This window comes from Equus asinus, chromosome 15, assembly GCF_041296235.1.
Source record: "Equus asinus isolate D_3611 breed Donkey chromosome 15, EquAss-T2T_v2, whole genome shotgun sequence".
In the NCBI taxonomy this organism is placed as follows: Eukaryota; Metazoa; Chordata; class Mammalia; order Perissodactyla; family Equidae; genus Equus; species Equus asinus.
The window spans coordinates 28569647-28590000 of NC_091804.1; the positions used below are offsets into that span (position 1 = coordinate 28569647).

The 20354-nt window shown below is 41.6% G+C and overlaps 1 protein-coding gene across 5 annotated transcripts in view; it reads right to left on the bottom strand.

Moving 5' to 3' along the window:
* Positions 1-10725: 10725 nt before the first annotated feature.
* RBL1 (RB transcriptional corepressor like 1) overlaps positions 10726-20354 on the bottom strand; it is a 62817-nt gene continuing 53188 nt past the window's right edge. For all 5 annotated transcript variants that reach the window (XM_014847160.3, XM_014847161.3, XM_070485898.1 and 2 more), the window contains 3 exons: positions 15998-16146; positions 14022-14186; positions 10726-12524 (listed from right to left, as the gene is read on the bottom strand). In XM_014847160.3, the coding sequence (XP_014702646.2) occupies positions 12354-12524; positions 14022-14186; positions 15998-16146 (485 nt within the window). In that variant the 3' untranslated portion in view covers positions 10726-12353. The remainder of the gene's footprint in view (positions 12525-14021; positions 14187-15997; positions 16147-20354) is intronic.

The window sequence follows — 20354 nt, forward strand, 5'->3', positions numbered from 1 at the left end:
TTCAAAGCTGACTCCAGAACTTGGGGACCTTCCAGTTGGCCACTTCACTTACTTCCACTTCTAGTCCTGTTGATCCTATTCCACTCAGTCATTCCACAACCTGGGAACAAATACCTGCTAGACACAGGCCCTGTGCTCTGGTCATATTGAGAGAAGTGACATCACCCTGGATGTCAATCTTGCCATAGTTAGGACTAGAAAAGACTATTCGTTCAATTAATTTAAGGCCCATTGCTTAATGACCTTGAATACCTCCATCAATTCTTCCCTGCCCTTTCCCAGCTGCCTGCCACCCACGCAGCTGAGTTGGCAATTTTATTTTTGGCAGCATTAACCTTATGGTTTTTTGTCTCTCCACAGCTTCCTCTTCAACCTGTGCTGCTGGTTCTCGATGCCAGCTGCCACCACTCTGTGGTTCTCTAACTTCCTTTTCATCCTTTACTGAACCTTGCATCCTCAAGATCTTCCTTTTTTCCATCTGCCAAAATCCCAAAGCCAAGCCAAAATTCTTGAAAAAAAGTATTGATTTCCTTGTCTGATAACAATTGTGCTCAAGAAAGAAAACTTGGAAAACAAAATGTATACATACACACATACAGATCCAAAGATCACCTCCTGTTATGTTGTGCCCCATAAGTCTTTTTCTATTCACAGATTTAGGAAATTATCTCCAGGCTGGGAATTCTTTGAAAGAGACCTTGCAAAATGACAATAGCTACCGTATTTGACTACTTACTATGAGGCTGACATTCTACTTGTGCTTTACTTTATATCCATGATTTCTAATCCTTATAACAACCTCATCAGATAGGTATTAAACTAGTTTGGTTTCTTTGATTATAAATACATTCACTCATTCATTCAACAAATATTAATATTTGCTGGCTACTTACTAATTGGCCTGGCACCTGAGAGACATCAATGAACAAAAGAAATAAAAATCCCTGCCCTCGTGAAACTTATATTCCAGTGGGTGGAGACTGGCAGTGAATGATAACGTAATTAACAATAATAAAGGTATATATTAGAAGTTGGTGCTATGGGTAAAAAAGTTTTTTAAAGAAGAGTAGAAGGGGATAGGGTCACAATGTTGGTCATAATAGGCCTTTTGAGAAAATGACATTTAAGCAGAGGATTGAAGGAGTCAGCCATGGAGGTATCTGGACGAAAAGCATTCCAGACAAAGAGAACAGCAAGTGAAGCAGGAACATGCCTGGAGTTGAGAAACAGCAAGGAGGCCAGTGTGGATAGGCTAAGTGAAGAAAGGGGGAAGTGCTAAGAGACGAGGTCAAGGAGGGCGCAAACCATGTAGGAACAGGAGGGCTACAGGCTACAAGCAGCTGAGGTCCGGTCTTTATAGCTACACATCTAGAGATGAAAGGAAGCCTCTAGTGCTCCAGTTTCAACAGAAAATTGTAAAGGAACGACTTCAACGAGCCTGGATTGCATTCATTCCTGGACCAGTTGCTGTGTTATGAAACGATTGACCCCCATCAGGTCGCATGTTACCCCTTGGGTAAGAGGGCAAGCTTAGTACCAGGAAGAAGAGAACTGGTTCCGGACAAAAACCCCAGGTGTTATTACACCTCTTTAACAAATAAGGAAATGAAGCTCAGAGAGGTGAAATGACTTGCCCAGGGTCAGAAACACATATTAAGTGCTTTGGGACTTGAACTAGATCTGCCTTGAAAAACATTATTCTTTTCTGCAACTTGAGCTAGTTATGAGCTCTATTGCTTTTCAGGAGTGACAGAGAGAGACCATCCTGTCTTACGGAGTTGAGCTTACTGTGACTCACTGTGAGTGTCTCATTTTTTCGGGTGGGGTGATCACGTACATGGGAGGTTGGGATGCTCAAACACATATGTGAGTGGCCAGACTTCAGGGACTGGGGTACCCCTGGGTAAAAATAACTCATGGATCCTTTTAAAGCTTGATGCTAAGAGCCAAGCTCAACTCATATTTCAAACATAGCATTGGTTCATACAATTCGAATGGTAGTTGCATCAGCTGGTCTTATTCCAACCTAGGTTTGCTTGGGAGCTCCTAAGCTACCGCAAAAGGAATTTGCCATTGCTATGGTCAGCTATCCTAAAGTCATTAGGAGAAAAGTTTTAGGTAGAAACCAATACTGTAGAGGACCTTGGTTTTTTGTTTTTGTTTTTGTTTTGAGGAAGATTAACACTGAGCTAACTACTGCCAATCCTCCTCTTTTTTGCTGAGGAAGCCTGGCCCTGAGCTAACATCCATGCCCATCTTCCTCTACTTTATATGTGGGACACCTACCACAGCATGGTGTGCCAAGCAGTGCCATGTCCAGACCCAGGATCCGAACCGGTGAACACTGGGCCGCCAAGAAGCGGAACGTGCAAACTTAATCACTGTGCCACAGGGCCGGCCCCAAGGCCTTGGGTTTTTTGTGAGAATACTCGACCATTTGATGAACCAACCCAAAAATGCACCCTGTCTTTGCACTTCCGTTAGTGCTGCCTAAATAGCTAAGATAGGTACAGCCAATACCACAGGTTAGCATGAAGGAAGCCATCGTATGGAGGGGAGCAATGTTAGGACTATAAAGGACCCTGATCCACCACATCCCCTTTTCCTTGTTAGCAATGCTTTAGTTTGCACATAGCTTAGAGAAGCACACATCTGCTTGTGAGAAGAATGTGTGCTCTGCTATTTTCATAATCTTGGCTTACACATAGACCTCCCTATTCTGATAAGGCAATAACTTTGTTCTTTCAGCTTTTCCAGGGATGTGACGTCCCTCGAGAAAAAGCCCTCTGCTGGCATCTGTCATCGGTGACCAGAGAAAGGGATGCTCTGTAGTCTCAAGGACTACAACACCAGATGGTCAACATTCTGAGACACCCTCCCCCTTCAGCCCATTTGCCCTATGTAGCTGCTTCAAAATTTTGTAGTTTTAAGATGATTCTTGAGGACACTAGACTGCCGTCTTCCCCCTTGCTAGCAAGCTGTAATAAAAAGACCCCTTCTCTCCTATCACCTTGCCTCTTGACTGTTGGCTTGTCTTGCAGGGAGCAGAAGACCCACTGTGGCAATTACGCCTCCAACTATATGAGTCAATAAACTTCCTTAGATTTTAAGCCAGTGTGAGTTGGATTTTCTCTGCGTGTCTGTGGGTTTTGAATGTTTGGATTTTCTTTCATTTATAGCTGAAAGCATCCGTGATACACACCGTTAGCATCCAACAGGGTCTCTTTCAGATGTCCAGTGTTAGCTGGCTGATTCTTTCCTTGTAGGAACACTTGTAACCCATCCAATCTAGTCTGATTCCTCATCACTCATGCCCTACTGTCCTTAGTGAGTACCACCGTCTGTCAGCCAAGTTCACAAAGGTCCTTTTCTCTGAGAAATTCCCTGCCATTCACTGAGTGGACTCACAGTGTTATGGACTGAATTATGTCTCCCAAAATCATATATTGAAGCCCTAGCCCCCATCGTGACTGTATTTGGAGACAGGACCTTTAAGGAGCTAATCAAGGTAAAATGAGGTCATGCAGGTGGGGCCTATGGGGGATCAGAATTGGCCACCTCAGGGGCCAGCCCCATGGCCGAGTGGTTAGTTCACACGCTCCACTTTGGTGGCCCAGGCTTGCGCCAGTTTGAATCCTGGGCGCGGACATGGCACCGCTCATCAGGCCATGCTGAGGTGGCGTCCCACATGCCACAACTAGAAGGACCCACAACTAGAATATACAACTATGTGCTAGGGGGATTTGGGGAGAAGAAAAAAAAGTAAGAAGAGGAAGAGACACCAGAGATCTCTCTCTCTTTCTCTGTGCACATGCAGAGGAAAGGATATGTGAGGACACCGCAAGAAGGAGGCCATCTGGATACCAGGAAGAGAGACATGACCAGGAGCCAACTGCACTGGCACCTTGATCCTGAACTTCCAGCTTCCAGACCTGAGAAAATAAGTTTCTGTCGTTTAAGGTATTTTGTTAAGGCAGCCCTAGCAGACTAGGACACATGGCCAACATGTTTGTCCTATGTGACGTCCACTCCTCAGTTGATAGCCTAATTGGCCATTTTGACTTAGTGGCTCCCAATCTTTGGGCCCCGGGCTTCTGACAGCCTTGGAGCTGGTTATTACCAAGAACCCTTGTGTTACTGAATATCATGGAAATAAAGTCTCAAACATCCTTGTCTATGTCTGCACTCTGATTGTGCTATGATTATTAACAAAATACTCATTGAGTCAAGTGTTGAGGAAGGCTTTGATCATTTTTTCACATTCCCTCCTCACAGTTAAATATTTTGTTTACATAGTGATCCTTCTCATTTAAAAACTTGACCCTTATCTCAAGGAGGTTGAAAGGCATTCCTGTGCTTGGGATGTGTTGATCGCTGTGATTAACAAGGTAAATAGTTTCAGAATTTCTATAAAGGTGGGACTTAAAGCCAGAAGCCTGGGTCGGACAGGAGGATTTATCTTTGGGGTTACATTAACATAACAAGCATATTGTATTTACCTATATCGTGAGTTAAAGTAGATCAATAAACATAGTGATGTTTAAGACGCTCTTAGTCACAGCTTTTGGAAGATTGGGAAAACCACAACGAGGTTCCCTATTAAAGAGAAGTGTCATTTACACTTGTGGTGGCTGCAGGAAAGGGAACATCCCCCTGTCTAGGGCACTCCGAGCATGAGGGGGGAAACTGGCAGGAGATTCTGAGGAGAGCAGTGCACTTGGGGAGAAGACCCTTTTCCTTGTGGGAGTCGTTAAGGTGGCACTGAGCCTTCAGGGCATCGGTGGAAGTGGAGCTAAGGCCTCTGAGGTGGCGAGTTTAGGGAAGGCACGGCAAAGGCAAAGATTCTGGGGCTCCCAGGAGGCCATTGAGAAGAGAGGTTTGGAAGAGGATTGAGTGAAGGGAGAAGATTGTCACTGGAGCACATTAACAACCACCCCCCAAGTGTTTGTTGTCAGCGACTTTTTGGATGGAAATCTTTCAACAGGCTGAGTCTCTTCTGTGCGTGATGGGAATGGGAAGATCCGGTCTGAAACAGAAAGAACAAACGAGGATGTTTCCCAAGGCAAGGGAAGAGAAAGAAGCTTGAGGAGGAGGAAAGCCTGAGATTTCCCAGAATAGAGGAGATACTGAGGTAAGTATGAGTCACCCCAAGGCTAATATCCAAAGACACTGTAGAGCATACAGATTAAAAACTGGGCTGCGGTCCACTGATGGGTGAATGGACAAACAAAATATGGTATAGCCTTAAAATGAGGGAAATTCTGACACACGTTACAACACGAATGAACCTTGAGGAGATTATGCTGAGTGAATTATCCAGTCACAAAAAGACAAACACTGTGTGATGTCATTTTTGTGAAGTATCTAGAGTACTCAAGCTCATAGAAACAGAAAGTAGAACAGTGGTTGCCAGGGGCAGGGAGGGGCAAAATGGGAGTTGTTGTTTAATGAGTATACAGTTTCAGGGTTTTTAAAAAATTGTATGTATGTATTTATTTATTTATTTATTTGGAGGAAGATTAGACCCGAGCTAACTACTGCCAATCCTCCTCTTTTTGCTGAGAAGACTGGTCCTGAGCTAAGATCCGTGCCCATCTACCTCTACTCTATATGTGGGACGCCTACCACAGCCTGGCTAGCCACGCGGTATCATGTCTGCACCCGGGACCCGAACTGGCGAACCCCTGGCTGCTGAAGCAGAGTGCACAAACTTAACCACTATGCTACCAGGCCAGCCCCTGTGCGTAATTATTATCGGCTGAAAACTGGAAACAACCCAAATGTCTGTCAATTAGTGAATAGATAAACAAATTGTGGTACACCTGTTACCGAACCAGGTTTGTTTTTGCCCACCGCCCAGAAAGCCAAACACTGAGATGACAAGATTGCAGTAGAGAGAGAGTTTACTCACAAGGCAGCCACTTGAGGAAGTGAGAGCATGAGCCTCAAATTCACTTCCCCAAAAACAGGGACTCAGGGATATTTATAGGATAGGGGCAAGGTGGTCTGAAGTGTGGAGATAGGTGACTGGAGGTGTGGAGAGGTCAGGCAATTGATGATCTGCGCAAGTGTAGTCAGACCCCGTGCCTCTTCTAGGACCCATGTTCACAAAGTGGAGGCGTTAGCATGATCTGAGGGTGGAGTTTTTAGCCTCTTGACATCAAAAGGTAGCCTGTCTGACATCTGCGCGGGCCCAGTTGATGAGTTGGTCGTCTCAACCAGTCTGAAGTGGACAAGGAGTTCTAATTCCTGAAAAACAGCTCACACACCCATTACCATGGTGACTCAGGCTCCAGGAAGATATCTCTAGGAGCCTTGTGGGAGTCAGACAGCATATTGCGTAAACAGCACAGTTAACATTGGGTGGGTTAAACACTAAAAGTTATAATCAGTAATTGCAGAAAGGAAAAAACTTTAATACCTAGATACTTGATCATCAATGGCTGTTTGCCGGTTTCATACCTACAGTATGGAAAATTGCTCAGCAATAAAAATAAATATATCCACATACAACATGAATGAATCTCAAAAACATTATACTAAAGTGACAGAACTCAAATACAAAAAGACTACATACTGTGCATACATATATTTATATGAAATTCTAGGAAAGGCAAAACTATGGTGACAAAAAGCGGAGCAACAGTCACCTGGGTGTGTGGTGGGGGGGATGTGGGGAAGGCAGGGGAGAAGGTCAGAGGGCACAAAACCTTTTTAAAGTGACGGACTAATTCTATATACGCACTGTGGTGGTAGTTATCCACTATATAGAAGTACTAACGTTCGTCAAACTGTACACTTGAAATAGGTGCATTTTATTCTATGTAAATTATACCTCCATAAAGCTGGGAAACAATCATCATAGTATGTACAACTTGAAATTTGCACAATTTCCTGCATGGGAAAATAATGGTGATAAAAATTTAAAAAGGTTACTTCTGAGTAGTGGGAATGTAATTTTTATTTTTTGCTTATATGTATTCTAAGTTTTCTTCAATAAATGTCATTTTCTGTAATCAATCAATTGTTTCCTGAAGTGCTGATGACCCAACTGTAAGTAAATAGTCACGTCCTCCTTGGTTTGGGGGTGCGGTGTCAGGGAGGGTGTTTGAAGCCGGGTCTCCATACTCTTGGCCATTATACTCTTCTGCTGGACTTTAGACGGGTCCTTCCTGAACTTCCCTGACAAGAACCCCTGGGATACTTACCCAAACTGTTCGTGTGCCACACTATTGAATCTGTATAGTTCACAAGCCTTCATATGATTCTTACCACGGGGAAATTTGATGGAACCCCTGCCTAGATGGGGGATCTGAAACCTCAGGAGCATCTTCTTCTTAATATATTAATGGTGTGTCATTGGTGCCAAGTAATAGCATGCGTGTATTATTTACCCCACCCGGAATCTATTACCATTAATCCTTTCTGGAAAGTCATTTTTCTTATAAAGGCGTCCCTAACTGGGATTCCATGCGTGCCCAGAGTTAGGCGACTTTCTGTGGTACTTCTTATATCCTCACTACTAGTATCTTTTTTTTTTTTTAAAGATTGGCACCTGCACTAACATCTGTTGCCAATTTTCTTTTTTCTTCTTCTCCCTAAAGCCCCCCAGTACATAGCTGTATATCCTAGTTCTGAGTGCCTCTGGTTGTGCTATGTGGTACACCGCCTCAGCATGGCCTGATGAGCAGTGCCGTGTCTGTGCCCAGGATCTGAACCGGCGAAACCCGGCTCTGCCAAAGCAGAGGGCATGAACTTAACCACTCAGCCATGGGGCTGGCCCCACTAGTCATATCTTAATTAAAGTATACAGCTCTTCTTGCCCAGGTGTTTACTTAACTCAGGGGTCAGCACTACTGACATTTTGGGCTGGACAATTCTTCTTTTTTTTCAAGGAAGATTAGCCCTGAGCTAACTACTGCCAATCCTCCTCTCTTTACTGAGGAAGACTGGCCCTAAGCTAACATCCCTGCCCATCTTCCTCTACCCTGTACGCGGGACACCTACCACAGCATGGCATGCCAAGCAGTGCCATGTCTGCACCCGGGATCCGAACCGGTGAACCTGGGCCGCCGAAGCAGGATGTGCACTCAACCACTGCACCACCGGGCCGGCCCTGGACAATCCTTTATTGAGGGGGGCTGTCCCGTGTATTGTAGGATGTTTAGCAGCATACCTGGCTTCTATCCACTAGAGACCAGTAGCACCCCCCAAGTTGTGACAACTGAAAATGCCTCTGGTCATTGCCAAATGTCCTTTAAGGGGACAAAACTGCCCCAAGTTAAGAACCATTAACCTGGGGCTGGCCCTGTGGCTCAGCAGTTAAGTTTGCATGCTCCACTTCTGCAGCCTGGAGTTCACTGGTTTGGATCCCAGGTGCAGACCTATGCACTGCTTATCAAGCCATGCTGTGGCAGGCATCTCACATATAAAGTAGAGGAAGATGGGCATGGATGTTAGCTCAAGGCCAATCTTCCTCAGCTAAAAAAAAAAAAGAGGAGAATTGGTGACGGATGTTAGCTCAGGGCTATTCCTCAAAAAAACAAAAACAAAACCATTAACCTTATTTTTCTCCCATTTCAGTCTAACGGTTCTTGAATCCATACTCTGCACACCTTCCAAAGTTTTAAACCAGGCCTAGATCTACTAAATTAGACTTTGTGTTTTTAAGAAGATTAACAATCCCCAATGATTTCTATGCTCATTAACGTTTGAGAAGCACTGCCAGAAAGTCTCTAGCTTTCTTGAGGGTAAATATCACTAGGAACAGAAGTTAACAAAACAAAATTCCTAGGTCCTTCCTTGGATATTATGATTCCATAAATCATGGGTGAGGCGTAGGAATCTCTGTTGTTAACATGTTCTCAGGTAATCCTTATCCTTGGACAAGCTGGGGAGCTGCTGGTCTAAAATAAATATCAGATTGTGTCATTATCCACTTAAAATTAAAACCTTTTGAATGGCTCCACATAGCCCACAGCAGTGGTTCTCAATCTTAGGTGCTCACCTAGGGAGTATTTAAAAATCCCCGTGCTAGACTGTTCCCCAAACCAATTATATCAGAGATCTCTGGAGGAGGGACCCCTCTATGGATGTGTTTTCAAAACTCCTCATCTGTAGCCAGTGTTGAGAACCTCTGGAAATGATCAACCTGAGCACCTTTACCAGGCCTAGAAAGCCCAACTATGAAAGCCTCCTGCTTACCTGTCTAATCTTACTCTGCAACTCACTTTTGCATGTGCACACTACACTCCAGCCTTACTAAACTACCTGCAATTGTTACCACACAAAGATGGGGTTCTCTTGCCTGCTGCACATAAAAAGCCGGTTATTATGGCATCAGCTTTTGAGAAAAGAAAAAGCTTTATTGCGAGGTTGACCAGCAAGGAGACAGGAGGCAAAGGCTCTCAAATCTGCCTCCCTGATCCAGGGCTTGGGGCAAAATTTAGGGGATAAAAGAGCAAAGCAGTCTGAAGTATGGAGATGGGTGATTGGAGGCAAGGAGCAGGGAGGTAATTGATGATCTGCACAAGTGTAGTCAAGCTTCATGGCTCTTCGTAGGCTGCGTGTTCACAGAATGGTGGCATTAGCATGACCTGAGGGTGGAGTTTTTGGCCCCTTGATGTCAAAAGGGTTACCTATTGGGCATTTGTGCAGGCTCGTTTGATGGGTTGGTGGTCTCAACTGGCCTGAACTGGACAAGGAGTTGACTGTCAGTTCCTGCAAATCCACTCTTAATTACTCTGTGGGTAAGATATGGTCAGTTGAACTGGTCCTAGTGGGCCCGCGGTTACACAATGCCCAAACAGATAGTACTTTCATGCCTCTGGGGCTTGCAACAGGTTGTGCTGTCTCAATACTTCAAATGCCCTGTCAACAGTCATTCATCCCTAAGGACTAAACTACCATTTAACTTCCCCTTTAGAGATTTCCTTGACACACCTGCCCAGGCAGTGTGAATCACTCCCTTTTCTGTGCTAACATCATCCCTCTTTACATAGAGTTGTATTAGTATACTTATCACACTATATTAAGAGGCTACATTATATCTTGAGGACAGAAACTATGTCTGGTTCATCTCTACGTCCCTAGCACCTAGCAATGGGCCAAGCATAGAGCAGGCAGCCAATAATGTTTGTTGACTTAGTAAAAGAACTGTAAAGAAAAAAAAATAGAAACAAGCAGGAATATGACCTTTTAAAAAAAAATCTGATTTAATATTATTTAACCACAGAAAAATCTTAATTAGAAAATAACTTTCAAGCTGTGAGTCTCATCTGGCGAGATATGCCTGAAAGCACTCCCAGGAAAAAATAAGCCTTTTTCTTAATTCTGTAGCATAATTAGGCCCACACATTCACTCTAAGACCTTGAAATAGTCCTTTATATGTGTCTAAGAAAAAAGTTTCTTTATATGTGTCTAAGGCATTTTTAAAAATGAGGTGAAATTCACCTATCATAAAGTTAACCATTTTAAAGTGTACAATTCAGTGTCATTTAGTAAATTCACCATGTTAAGCAACCACCACCTATGTCAAGTTCCACAATATTTCATTAAGGAGTCAGTCACTTCCCATTCTCTTCCTAGCCCCTGGAAACCACCAGGAACATTAACTTTTATGTTGCATTAAGATATTTAAAAAGATATAAAGCAGATATTTAAAGAGATATAGATTCTAGATGGCTGTACAATTGCTCCTCGTCACAGAAAAGAGCACGAATACATTTTAATCTCAAAAACAAGGTTTTATTAACCATTTTATGTACATTGATATTAAGTCCTTAAAACTGGTAAAAACATGTCCAGAGCTTCTTACATAGTCAATGTACAAATGCTAATTTATATTTTGCCCATCAATAATGAAGATGAAAATGACATAATAGTTATAGCTACATAAAAATATATACAAGGGTTCAAGACAGACGATGTTATTTGGCTTATAACGTGTGTAGATACTACACAAATAATAAAGGTGTAATTTTCAGAAAAGTAAGACGTGACCAAAATCACTTTTCTTGTTAAAATTAAAAAAAAAAACCCTGACAAAAGTAATTACTAATTTACAGTCAAATATTAGACCAATTCAAATTAGCCAGGGTTAGACACAGGTTAAGTTAAATATTTTGCATTTTAAAAAATAAGGTTTGCAGTTTAAAAATATAGATTTGATAACATTTTCTCAAAATTAATTAAGAATGGCTTATCTATGTCCTTCCAGATTCTGGAAACACACTGTAAAAAGAGAATATTCAATAGCCAATTCTTTGGAAAGCTGTATCCCTAGTACAGGAAAACATCCTTAAGGGGCCCCAGAGATCAAACTCTAATGGGAAACTCACAATGCACCAGTAATACCGAGAATAAAGAGGGGGAAGTAATAAGTAGCTGTTTTACTGATGTGTATTGTAATTATAAGGCATGAGGTGATATTAATATGGTTGTGAAAAAGGTTTCAACTATTCTTAGGGAAGCAATTAGACAGTGAGAATGACTGATCTTATGATGACCTCAAAAATAGTCTCTTACACATCATGGCATTACCTCACTAACAGGAAATTTAGTTTCTAACAGCTCCATCTGTATTTTATTCTACTTGATTGAGAAGCAGCTTTCTATTTTGAGAATTACATGTCATAATATAATCTGGTATAATTAAATTAATGGTTTGGAAAACAAAATGACAGTAGTTTAAAAAAGGAGTAAGCACTCCTTTTATTGGGTTGTGACACCAGGCTAAGAGGACTTAGGGTTGGAAAGCAAGGAGTGAGAGCAGTGCATGGGCCCAGGTACAAATCTGCTTATGTTCACGGAGAGGAAGGGCATGAGAAGGGATCTACACAACCCAGAACATGGTGTTACCATAGTGGGACAGAGACAGGCTGGTGCATCATCCTCCGGCCCAGGTGCTTTGCGAACCAACCCCTACTCAATATTAAATTGAGAATACAAATATCTCAAAGCATGCTTACCAAAACCAGATTATTTAGCCTTATATTACAAAGTACAGAAGGAGGAGAAATTTGGTTATTTTAAAAAGTGAGCTAAAAAATTATGAGGTTTCTCCTTGCTTCATCTTAAAAACTAACCCAAGGAAGAAACATTTAAAAAGTTCTATGGCTATTAATATGTTTAAAAGGCACTTAAAACATTCCTTTCCAATCCAACTCAAAATACATATCTGTCAACTATATTTTGGATAAATGTAAAAAAAAGAAAGCACGTAAGTTTGGTGCCATTTTTCTTATAACCCAGTGATATTTACCATCTGCAGGGCTGAAAATTTTGGAGGATAGAGCCCCAACTCTCTGCAAAACAATCTGAAAGTGCTTTTATCACAGAAACAGGAAGGGCACTAATGATTTGCTCTTTCACTGACAACATCCTGTAGCCGTTTAAGTAAAACATCATCATTTTCTTGACAGAGGCGTTTGGCAGGTGATTCTACATCACCATCGATGGCTATTGCTCGCTTCTTGGTTCTCTGCTCGCCTTGCCTTATCATGTTGTTGATATCTTTCAAACTCTGTGCAAAAAAAGAGGACATGCGTGAGAAAAAGGAAATAGCAGCAAGGAACTAAGCTAACTGCTTTTTCCTGCCCTCTGTCCTCCATCCAAAGCTAAACACTGGGGCAGAGATTACTTCTGAATATAGGCCAAGCTAATAATGATGATTAGAACTAATCTTCTCAGGTGATTTTAAATATTAGCTTTACCTTATAAGCAGTAGTTCTCAAAGTGGGGACATCAGACCAGAAGTAGCAGAAGCATTTAGGAACTTATTAGGAATGCAAATTATAAACCCTCACCCTACGCCTACTGAATCAGACACTCTGGGGTGAGGCCCAGCAATCTATGGTTTATCAAGCCCTCCCGGTGATTTGGATGCTCCCTAAAGTTTGAGATCCTCCTCCTGGGGCAATGCTTTTCAAACTTGAATGTGTTACTAATCATCTGAGGATCTTGTTAAAATGCAGATTCAGATTCAGTAGGGCTGGTGTGAGGCCTGAGATTCTGCATTTCTAACATGCTCCCAGGTAATGTTGATGTTGCTGGTCTGTAAACCACACTGAGTAGCGAGGCCTTAGAGATGTGGTTCCTGAAAGCTGTGCATCACAATCATCTAGGGAACCCGCCTGCCACAGATTTGTGATTCAGTAGGTCTACGGGACAGGTATGTGCGTTCAACAACCTCCCCAGGTGATTCTGAAAAATGATTTTGAAATCATTGCCTTAGAAGTCATTGGTTCTGTCTTTGATTTCATACAAGATCTCTTCTAAACATCGTTAAAGGAAATCAACTTTTATGAAGAAGGAAATGCAAGTATGTGAGGTATTATACCTTAGTCAACTTTGTTGGCTTAGTAGGAAATCAAAAGATGTTTATGGAACTGAAGAGAAACTAATGAGTTAAGGGGCTGCCATTGCTTTTGGACTGAGTTACAATCTGTCCCACTACAACTTCTTCCAGTCGGTACTGATTCTGGCGTCTGAAGACATACTGAATATATCTGCTTGACAGTCCTTGAAATATCTGCAAACAGTAGCATCTCCATCACTGTAAAGATGGAGCTGAAACCACAGAGCTGTCTGTGCAAATAAGAGTAGGCCTCTGTTTTCAGACTTTTCACTATCCTGGTTGCCATCCACCAAATGAACTTCCACTTCCAAGGCCTCTCTTTAAACCTTATGTTCCCCATGTCTGACCACTTGCAGGTATTGCCTTACTGGTCCCTTCTCAAGATCATGCTTGAACGGGGAGACACACTGGGCTCTTGCACTGAACCCTCCAATATGATGTCAATAGTTATTAAGGATTAAATTATTATGAGGATTAAACTGCCTCAACTGAATACACTGCTCTTGATCACAAGAATTTGCCATACTAAGTAACAGTTTACATTTATTAGTAGAAAGTCAGCAAAAAAAGAGCAAGATTAAAGATAACTAATTGGTAATATGAAATCCAATTTTTAACACATGTACAGAAGTTATTTTGGAGTAAAGTTTGTGTGCACCTCACCTTAGAAGGGCTGCCATTGAACTTGTACAGCAGAGCACTCCTTGGCGTCAGGCCTGGCCCATTCTTGTGTGGGGAAACATAAATGGAGTGCTGCTGCGAAATGCGGCGTGGTGAGCCTGGCTGCTGCTTAATATGTGGAAAAGGAGAGAGTGGTGGAGCCTCCATCTGAAACAACCCAAAAGTGAGTTTTTTTTAAGATAAAAGTTTTTCTTTCTTTTTTGAATCCCTATTTTTATTCTTTAATTAATTTATTAAAAAATTTTTCCTTTTTCTCCCAAAGCCCCCTGGTACATAGTTGCGTATTTTCAGTTGTGCGACCTTCTAGTTGTGGCATGTGGGATGCCGCCTCAGCATGGCTTGATGAGCAGTGCCAGATCTGCGCCCAGAATTTGAACTGGCAAAACCCTGGGCCACCAAAGCAGAACGCATGAACTTAAGCACTCGGCCACGGGGCCGGACCCATATTTTTATTCTTATTGGCATCTCTTAGTTAGGAGTAAGTTATATTGTAATTGCTTATTTATGCCTGAAAAAAGCAAAGAAGTGGTCCATAACCCTTGCTTTTCAACAATTTTTTTTTTTGAGGAAGATTAGCCCTGAGCTAACATCTGCCACCAATCCCCCTCTTTTTGCTGAGGAAGATTGGTCCTGAGCTAACATCCACGCCCATCTTCTTCTACTTTATATGTGGGACGCCTGCCACAGCATGGCTTGTCAAGTGGTGCCATGTCCGCACCTGGGATCCTAACCAGTGAACCCCGGGCCGCCGAAGCAGAATATGTGCACTTAACCGCTGCACCATCGGGCTGGCCCCTCAACAATTATTAACATATAAACTAAAACTTATTTTCCAGGAAATCCTGTAAACAGTACTAAGAATTCTGGGCAAGACACTAGAAGCAGTAAGCCAAGAGCATAGGAACCTTGTGTCCATGCTCAGAAAGTAGGGGCAAAGAGTAATCAATGTCCTAACACTTGCAATAAGAATCTCTCTATACACATGCATACCGACAACCCAAGCAGCAGCAGAGAGAATAAAAGAGAGGCAGAGAATTCTATGAACTAGGAGGATGATTCCAAGATGGAACAAATCTGTTAAAGAAATAGTTAAGACTTTAAATTGAAACGCAAAAGATTTACAAATAGATTTAGGTGAGTAGAGACTGCACTTTTCTTTAATATTCTGTACAATGTTTCCATTAGGAGAATAAATGGAGATGGGGTCTTAATATTTCATTTATAATCTTCACTTGAAGGTGATAAAACTAGTTTCAACTGGCTGATATTCACAGGATAGTACATGATCGGGGGAGGTGGAACTGATGAAGCAGGACGAGCAGTCATGGCTTCTGAGGATAGTCACAGACTATATTCCTTGAAAGGGACAAAGAGAGAAACGTAGAGAGACACACACACATACACACGCATGGCTACTGGCTGGATGCACCTCCTATTAGGTCCTTCTTTCTTATAATTAAAGTCCGGTCTCCTGGGAACCAACCTCAGCTTACATACTGGTAACATTTTCAGATGCCTGGCGGTACTGCCAAATCTAGGGTCTGCACAAAAATTTCTTAGTGTTGCCTCTATTAATGATTCAGGCCTATTTATTTCCTTTTTTCTTTATCTTGAGAAAAACATCTCTCTCATAAATATAACAATAGAAATAAAAAACAAGAAAAAAAAATTGCCAGAATTAATTGGGTTCATTTTCCCATGTTCCCATGTAGTCCCTGCCTATATACATACATAATTTCTAGCAACATAACCACAGTATGGATAAAATTTCCATGATTTCCTCTGGTCTCACGCATCATAGCCTTAATCACTCTCTAATCAGCAGTGTATTTTCTCCTATATAACGCATCAGTGAAGCTTTTATTTTTTATCTGAAACATTTATCTAGCAAAATAAACTCATAGTCATCCAACTACGATTATATATATGTTAATGAAGTAGTAAAACATAAAACATACCACATGGTCCTGATTTGACAAGTCGTATTTCAATGCAAATGCCTCTACTCTTCCTACATATATTGTATTGTAAAATTCGATAAGATCAGCTCTTTCCTCTTTCACTGGTCCAATGGAACAGTCAGGTGTTTTTGTAGCATCTTCTAAGTCTGTTAAAAGAATTCAGTGTTGTGATAGTTGTACTTTAAAATATGAGTTGGTAATTTGAATTACAACTGTCTCTACAACATTAAAAAAAAAAATCAAACACAAACCTTTATGTAAAGCAATTAATGTTTTTAGAGAAGGTTCAGAAATCTATGTATATTATGTATAAATTATATTGAAATCTAGAGAAATGCAAACATGCAAACTTAAGGTAGTGCTCTTTCCTCTACATACCATGTCAGCAAGAATGTTTTCACAACCATACCTTTTGAGCTTACTGTCACTGGTGGCCTTTAGAGGGGGCACTAGCCCTGGGTTGAGGTTTAGCTAAAATGAGCTCTAGAGTATGGGTGGCAGTGGCAAACCTTGAGCTTAGATAACAAAAGGGTCTGCAGATATTCATATTGGCTCTTTGTCAAAGGTGGACAGACTCTGAAAGGTAAAGCATATTCTCAGAGGTTAAGGAAGAAGCAAGATGAATTGCTCGTGTTTATTTTTTTGCAAATACGTGGCAGGTGACAGTTGTTCAAAGAGCCTTATTTTCCCACACACAACAGGAACCTTAGTGCTCAGTTTATAGCCAGAGTCTTTGGTTGTAAAATGATAGCTCGTCCCAAGGGGCTTTCCTATTTATTTATTTATTTTTTGAGGAAGATTAGCTCTGAGCTAACTGCTGCGAATCCCCCTCTTTTTGCTGAGGAAGACTGGCCCTGAGCTAACATCCATGCCCATCTTCCTCTACTTTAGATGTGGGACGTCTGCCACAGCATGGCTTGCCAAGCAGTGCCATGTCCGCACCTGGGACCCAAACCAGCGAACCCCGGGCTGCTGAAGCAGAACGTGCGCACTTAACCGCTGTGCCACTGGGCTAGCCCTGGGGCTTTCCTATTTATTGATGTAACTCTGGGATAGCTTGTGAGACCAGGCAGAAATTTATCCTACTCTTCTTTTAGGAAGACTATTACAAATCATCGTCTACTTGTACATACAAGAATCATCTGCTTACAGGAGCTAAGAAAACCACTGATAAAAAGAATTCAGCATATGAAAGAAAGTTCTCACTATCAATACACTGGCCTGTAAACACTGAGAAAATGAGTAGAAGTATGCTTTCACCTTAGGAAAACCAGAAAACTCAACCATGATCTAAGAGCCAGGCAGTCCCCTGGAATCTCAGTCCCAGTTTGGATGTCTTTTTCCACTCTTGCCATTTTTGATATGACTTAAAGGATCTTAATGGTGGTGGTGGGGGGCGGGGAGCTCTGTGGTCAAATAAGTTGAACAAATGCTGCATATTCTATCCTCCTTTTGGAAATTCAGGATAAATGTTAGTAGATTAAAGGCTCTGAGAAGTTCTGCAGTTGGAAAAAAACACATGTTCACTTTAACTCCATACTTGTCAAATTATTTTTCTTTTTTCTTTTTTTTTTTTGAGGAAGATTAGCTCTGAGCTAACTGCTGCCAATCCTCCTCTTTTCGCTGAGGAAGACTGGCCCTGAGCTAACATCCATGCCCATCTTCCTCCACTTTATATGTGGGACGCCTACCACAGCATGGCGTGCCAAGCAGTGCCACGTCCACACCCGGGATCTGAACTGGCGAACCCCGGGCCACCAAAGCAGAACGTGCGCACTTAACTGCTGCACCACCGGGCCGGCCCCAAATACTTTTCTAATTTTTTATGCACAATCCCTATTTCCCATAACACTACCATCCTGGGGAACACTGTTTCAAGGCACACTGGGGCTTGGTAACAGCAGTTGTAGGTTATTCTCATTATGTGGATCAATTAAAATTATTTAATGTCCTCCTTGGATTAGAACTTTCTGGAGGCAGAGACTATAGTTTCCATATTTCTGTGTCACTCCAATTCCAGTTGTTAATATTTACAAAAAGTAAGGAGCTATACTTAGTTTGAAGGAATCAAACATTTACAACTCTCTGGGACCTTGGATCCTAACTAAATATGGTTTTTCTTAGGTATATGTTTTTTCATTTCAAAATAGGAAACAAGATGTCAGTTGTCCCTTATGCAAGAGATAGATGTCTACCTTCCCATCTCTTTAAGGATTCTAGCACTCTGACATTAAAGCCTCAGCAGGCCTGGTGATTATCTTAACCACATAAACATTAGGAGATGAAACTTATGGAAGACTGGGAAAGAGAATGAGATCAAAGGTTTACATGCCCGGTGCTATAACTGTTACAAATCTGTTTCCCCTCAGAAGGTAGGGACCTCTGCCTAATATAATTTGTGCTATATGGTATATGTTTGATATATATTTGTGACCATTTGAAATTATGGTTTCATAATTTTCCCTGCTGTTGCCATGAATAAGAGGAATGTCTTTTTTGGATTATCATATAACACTGTCAAACAATTAAAATGTGTGGGGTTTTTTTTTTTGGTGAGGAAGATTAGCCCTGAGCTAACACCTGTTACCAATCCTTCTCTTTTTGCTTGAAGACAATTGTCCCTGAGCTAACATCTGTGCCAATCTTCCTCTGTTTTGTACACAGGAAGGCGCCACAGCATGGCTTGATGAGCGGTGTGTTAAGTCCATACCCGGGATCTGAACCTGCGAACCCTGGGCCACTGAAGCAACGCCAATGGGCTGGCTCCTAAAACGTGGTTTTATATAAACAATCAGTGAACGAGACAAGCCCTCAGGAGAATAGAGATAATATCTGCAGAGCTCCAGAGAGACATGCTTCAAAATTTTCCAAGGATCTAAAGTGAAAGTGTGAAGGGAGAAGGCAAATTAACCCAGCATTGCAGGTGGCCAACAACTGCAACTATAATACATGGTTAGTTTTCTATTCCAAGACAATATATCTGCATCCAAGGGAAGAGATGTTGAGGGAAGTGTAGATAACCATTTTTCAAGGGGACTGGTTTTCAAAGGTTGAGCACACCCAAATTGTTTGGGATGCATATATTAATGAAACGCCCATCCATCACCACCAGGGGAGCTGCTCAATTGACTGATGCTGGTTTCTTAACATATACTGTCGTTAGTCTGCAAACTGAGAAGAGGTGTGTTTTTTTTTTTTTTGAGGAAGATGAGCCCTGAGCTAACTGCTGCCAATCCTCCTCTTTTTGCTGAGGAAGACCGGCCCTGAGCTAACATCTGTGCCCATCTTCCTCTACTTTGTATGTGGGACGCCTGCCACAGCATGGCTTGACAAGAGGTGCCATGTCGGCACCTAGGATCCGAACCGGTGAACCCCGGGCCGCCAAAGCGGAACATGCGAACTTAACCACTGTGCAACCAGGCCGGTCCGAGGCATTCATTTTTACCTCTTAAAGATGGAGAAAGTAAAGAAGCAAAATTATTTAAAAATGAAAGTTAGAAATAAGATCAGAATTTATTTATAAATCAAAGGGTCAAGATATGATGGGCTTGACCAGTACAGCAGTACTTTGCTGGAGCAAGCACTTAATATTGCTTTGTATTTCTCCCACCACAGCCTCACTCAACTTTTTTGCTCCTCACAATAACAGTGTTCAGTAAATATTTCAGACTGGTTTTCTGATTGAGAGGGCCGTGCTATTTAGCTGCAGTTATGGAAAAGCCACTGACAGACCAATTTAAGTCTTCAGTGGTTTCAGACCATTTCAGTAATATTTGGGGAGTTACTTGTGAGCTCTGAAAGGGATCACTGTAATCTAAAAACAAGTAAAAATGTGCTCTGCTTATATCTTGGTTGTCTCTCTGGTGACTGTAAAATGGGTATAATGCAAATTAAGTTACCTAATTATCAATGTGCAGTTACCAGTTTTATACCTCTCACATGAAAAAAGAATTTTAATTTTTGTCCCTCAAGAGACTTTGCTTTAACTGTGTGTGTGTGATCTTTATGTTTTCAACATTTAAAGGATTTTAAGTAAGGAATATGGGCTTAGACAAATTAGCAGAAAAAGAAAGAAAAAAAAGGATACTTAGAGAGCGATACTCATTAATAAAATACACTAAATTTTATATGGCTTATAAACAAAACAATAAATAGCTACTATTTACTGAGGCCTTACTATGAGCAGGAATTGTGTTAAACACCATACACACACATATACATTATCCTTTTTAATCCTTAAAACAAGCCTCTCAGGAAGTATCATAAAGTTTTCAACTTACATAATTGTGTTATTGTACTTTGAGTAAGCTATAATCTGGGTCTCTCAAGAGTTCTAATCAAGGATGCTAGTTTG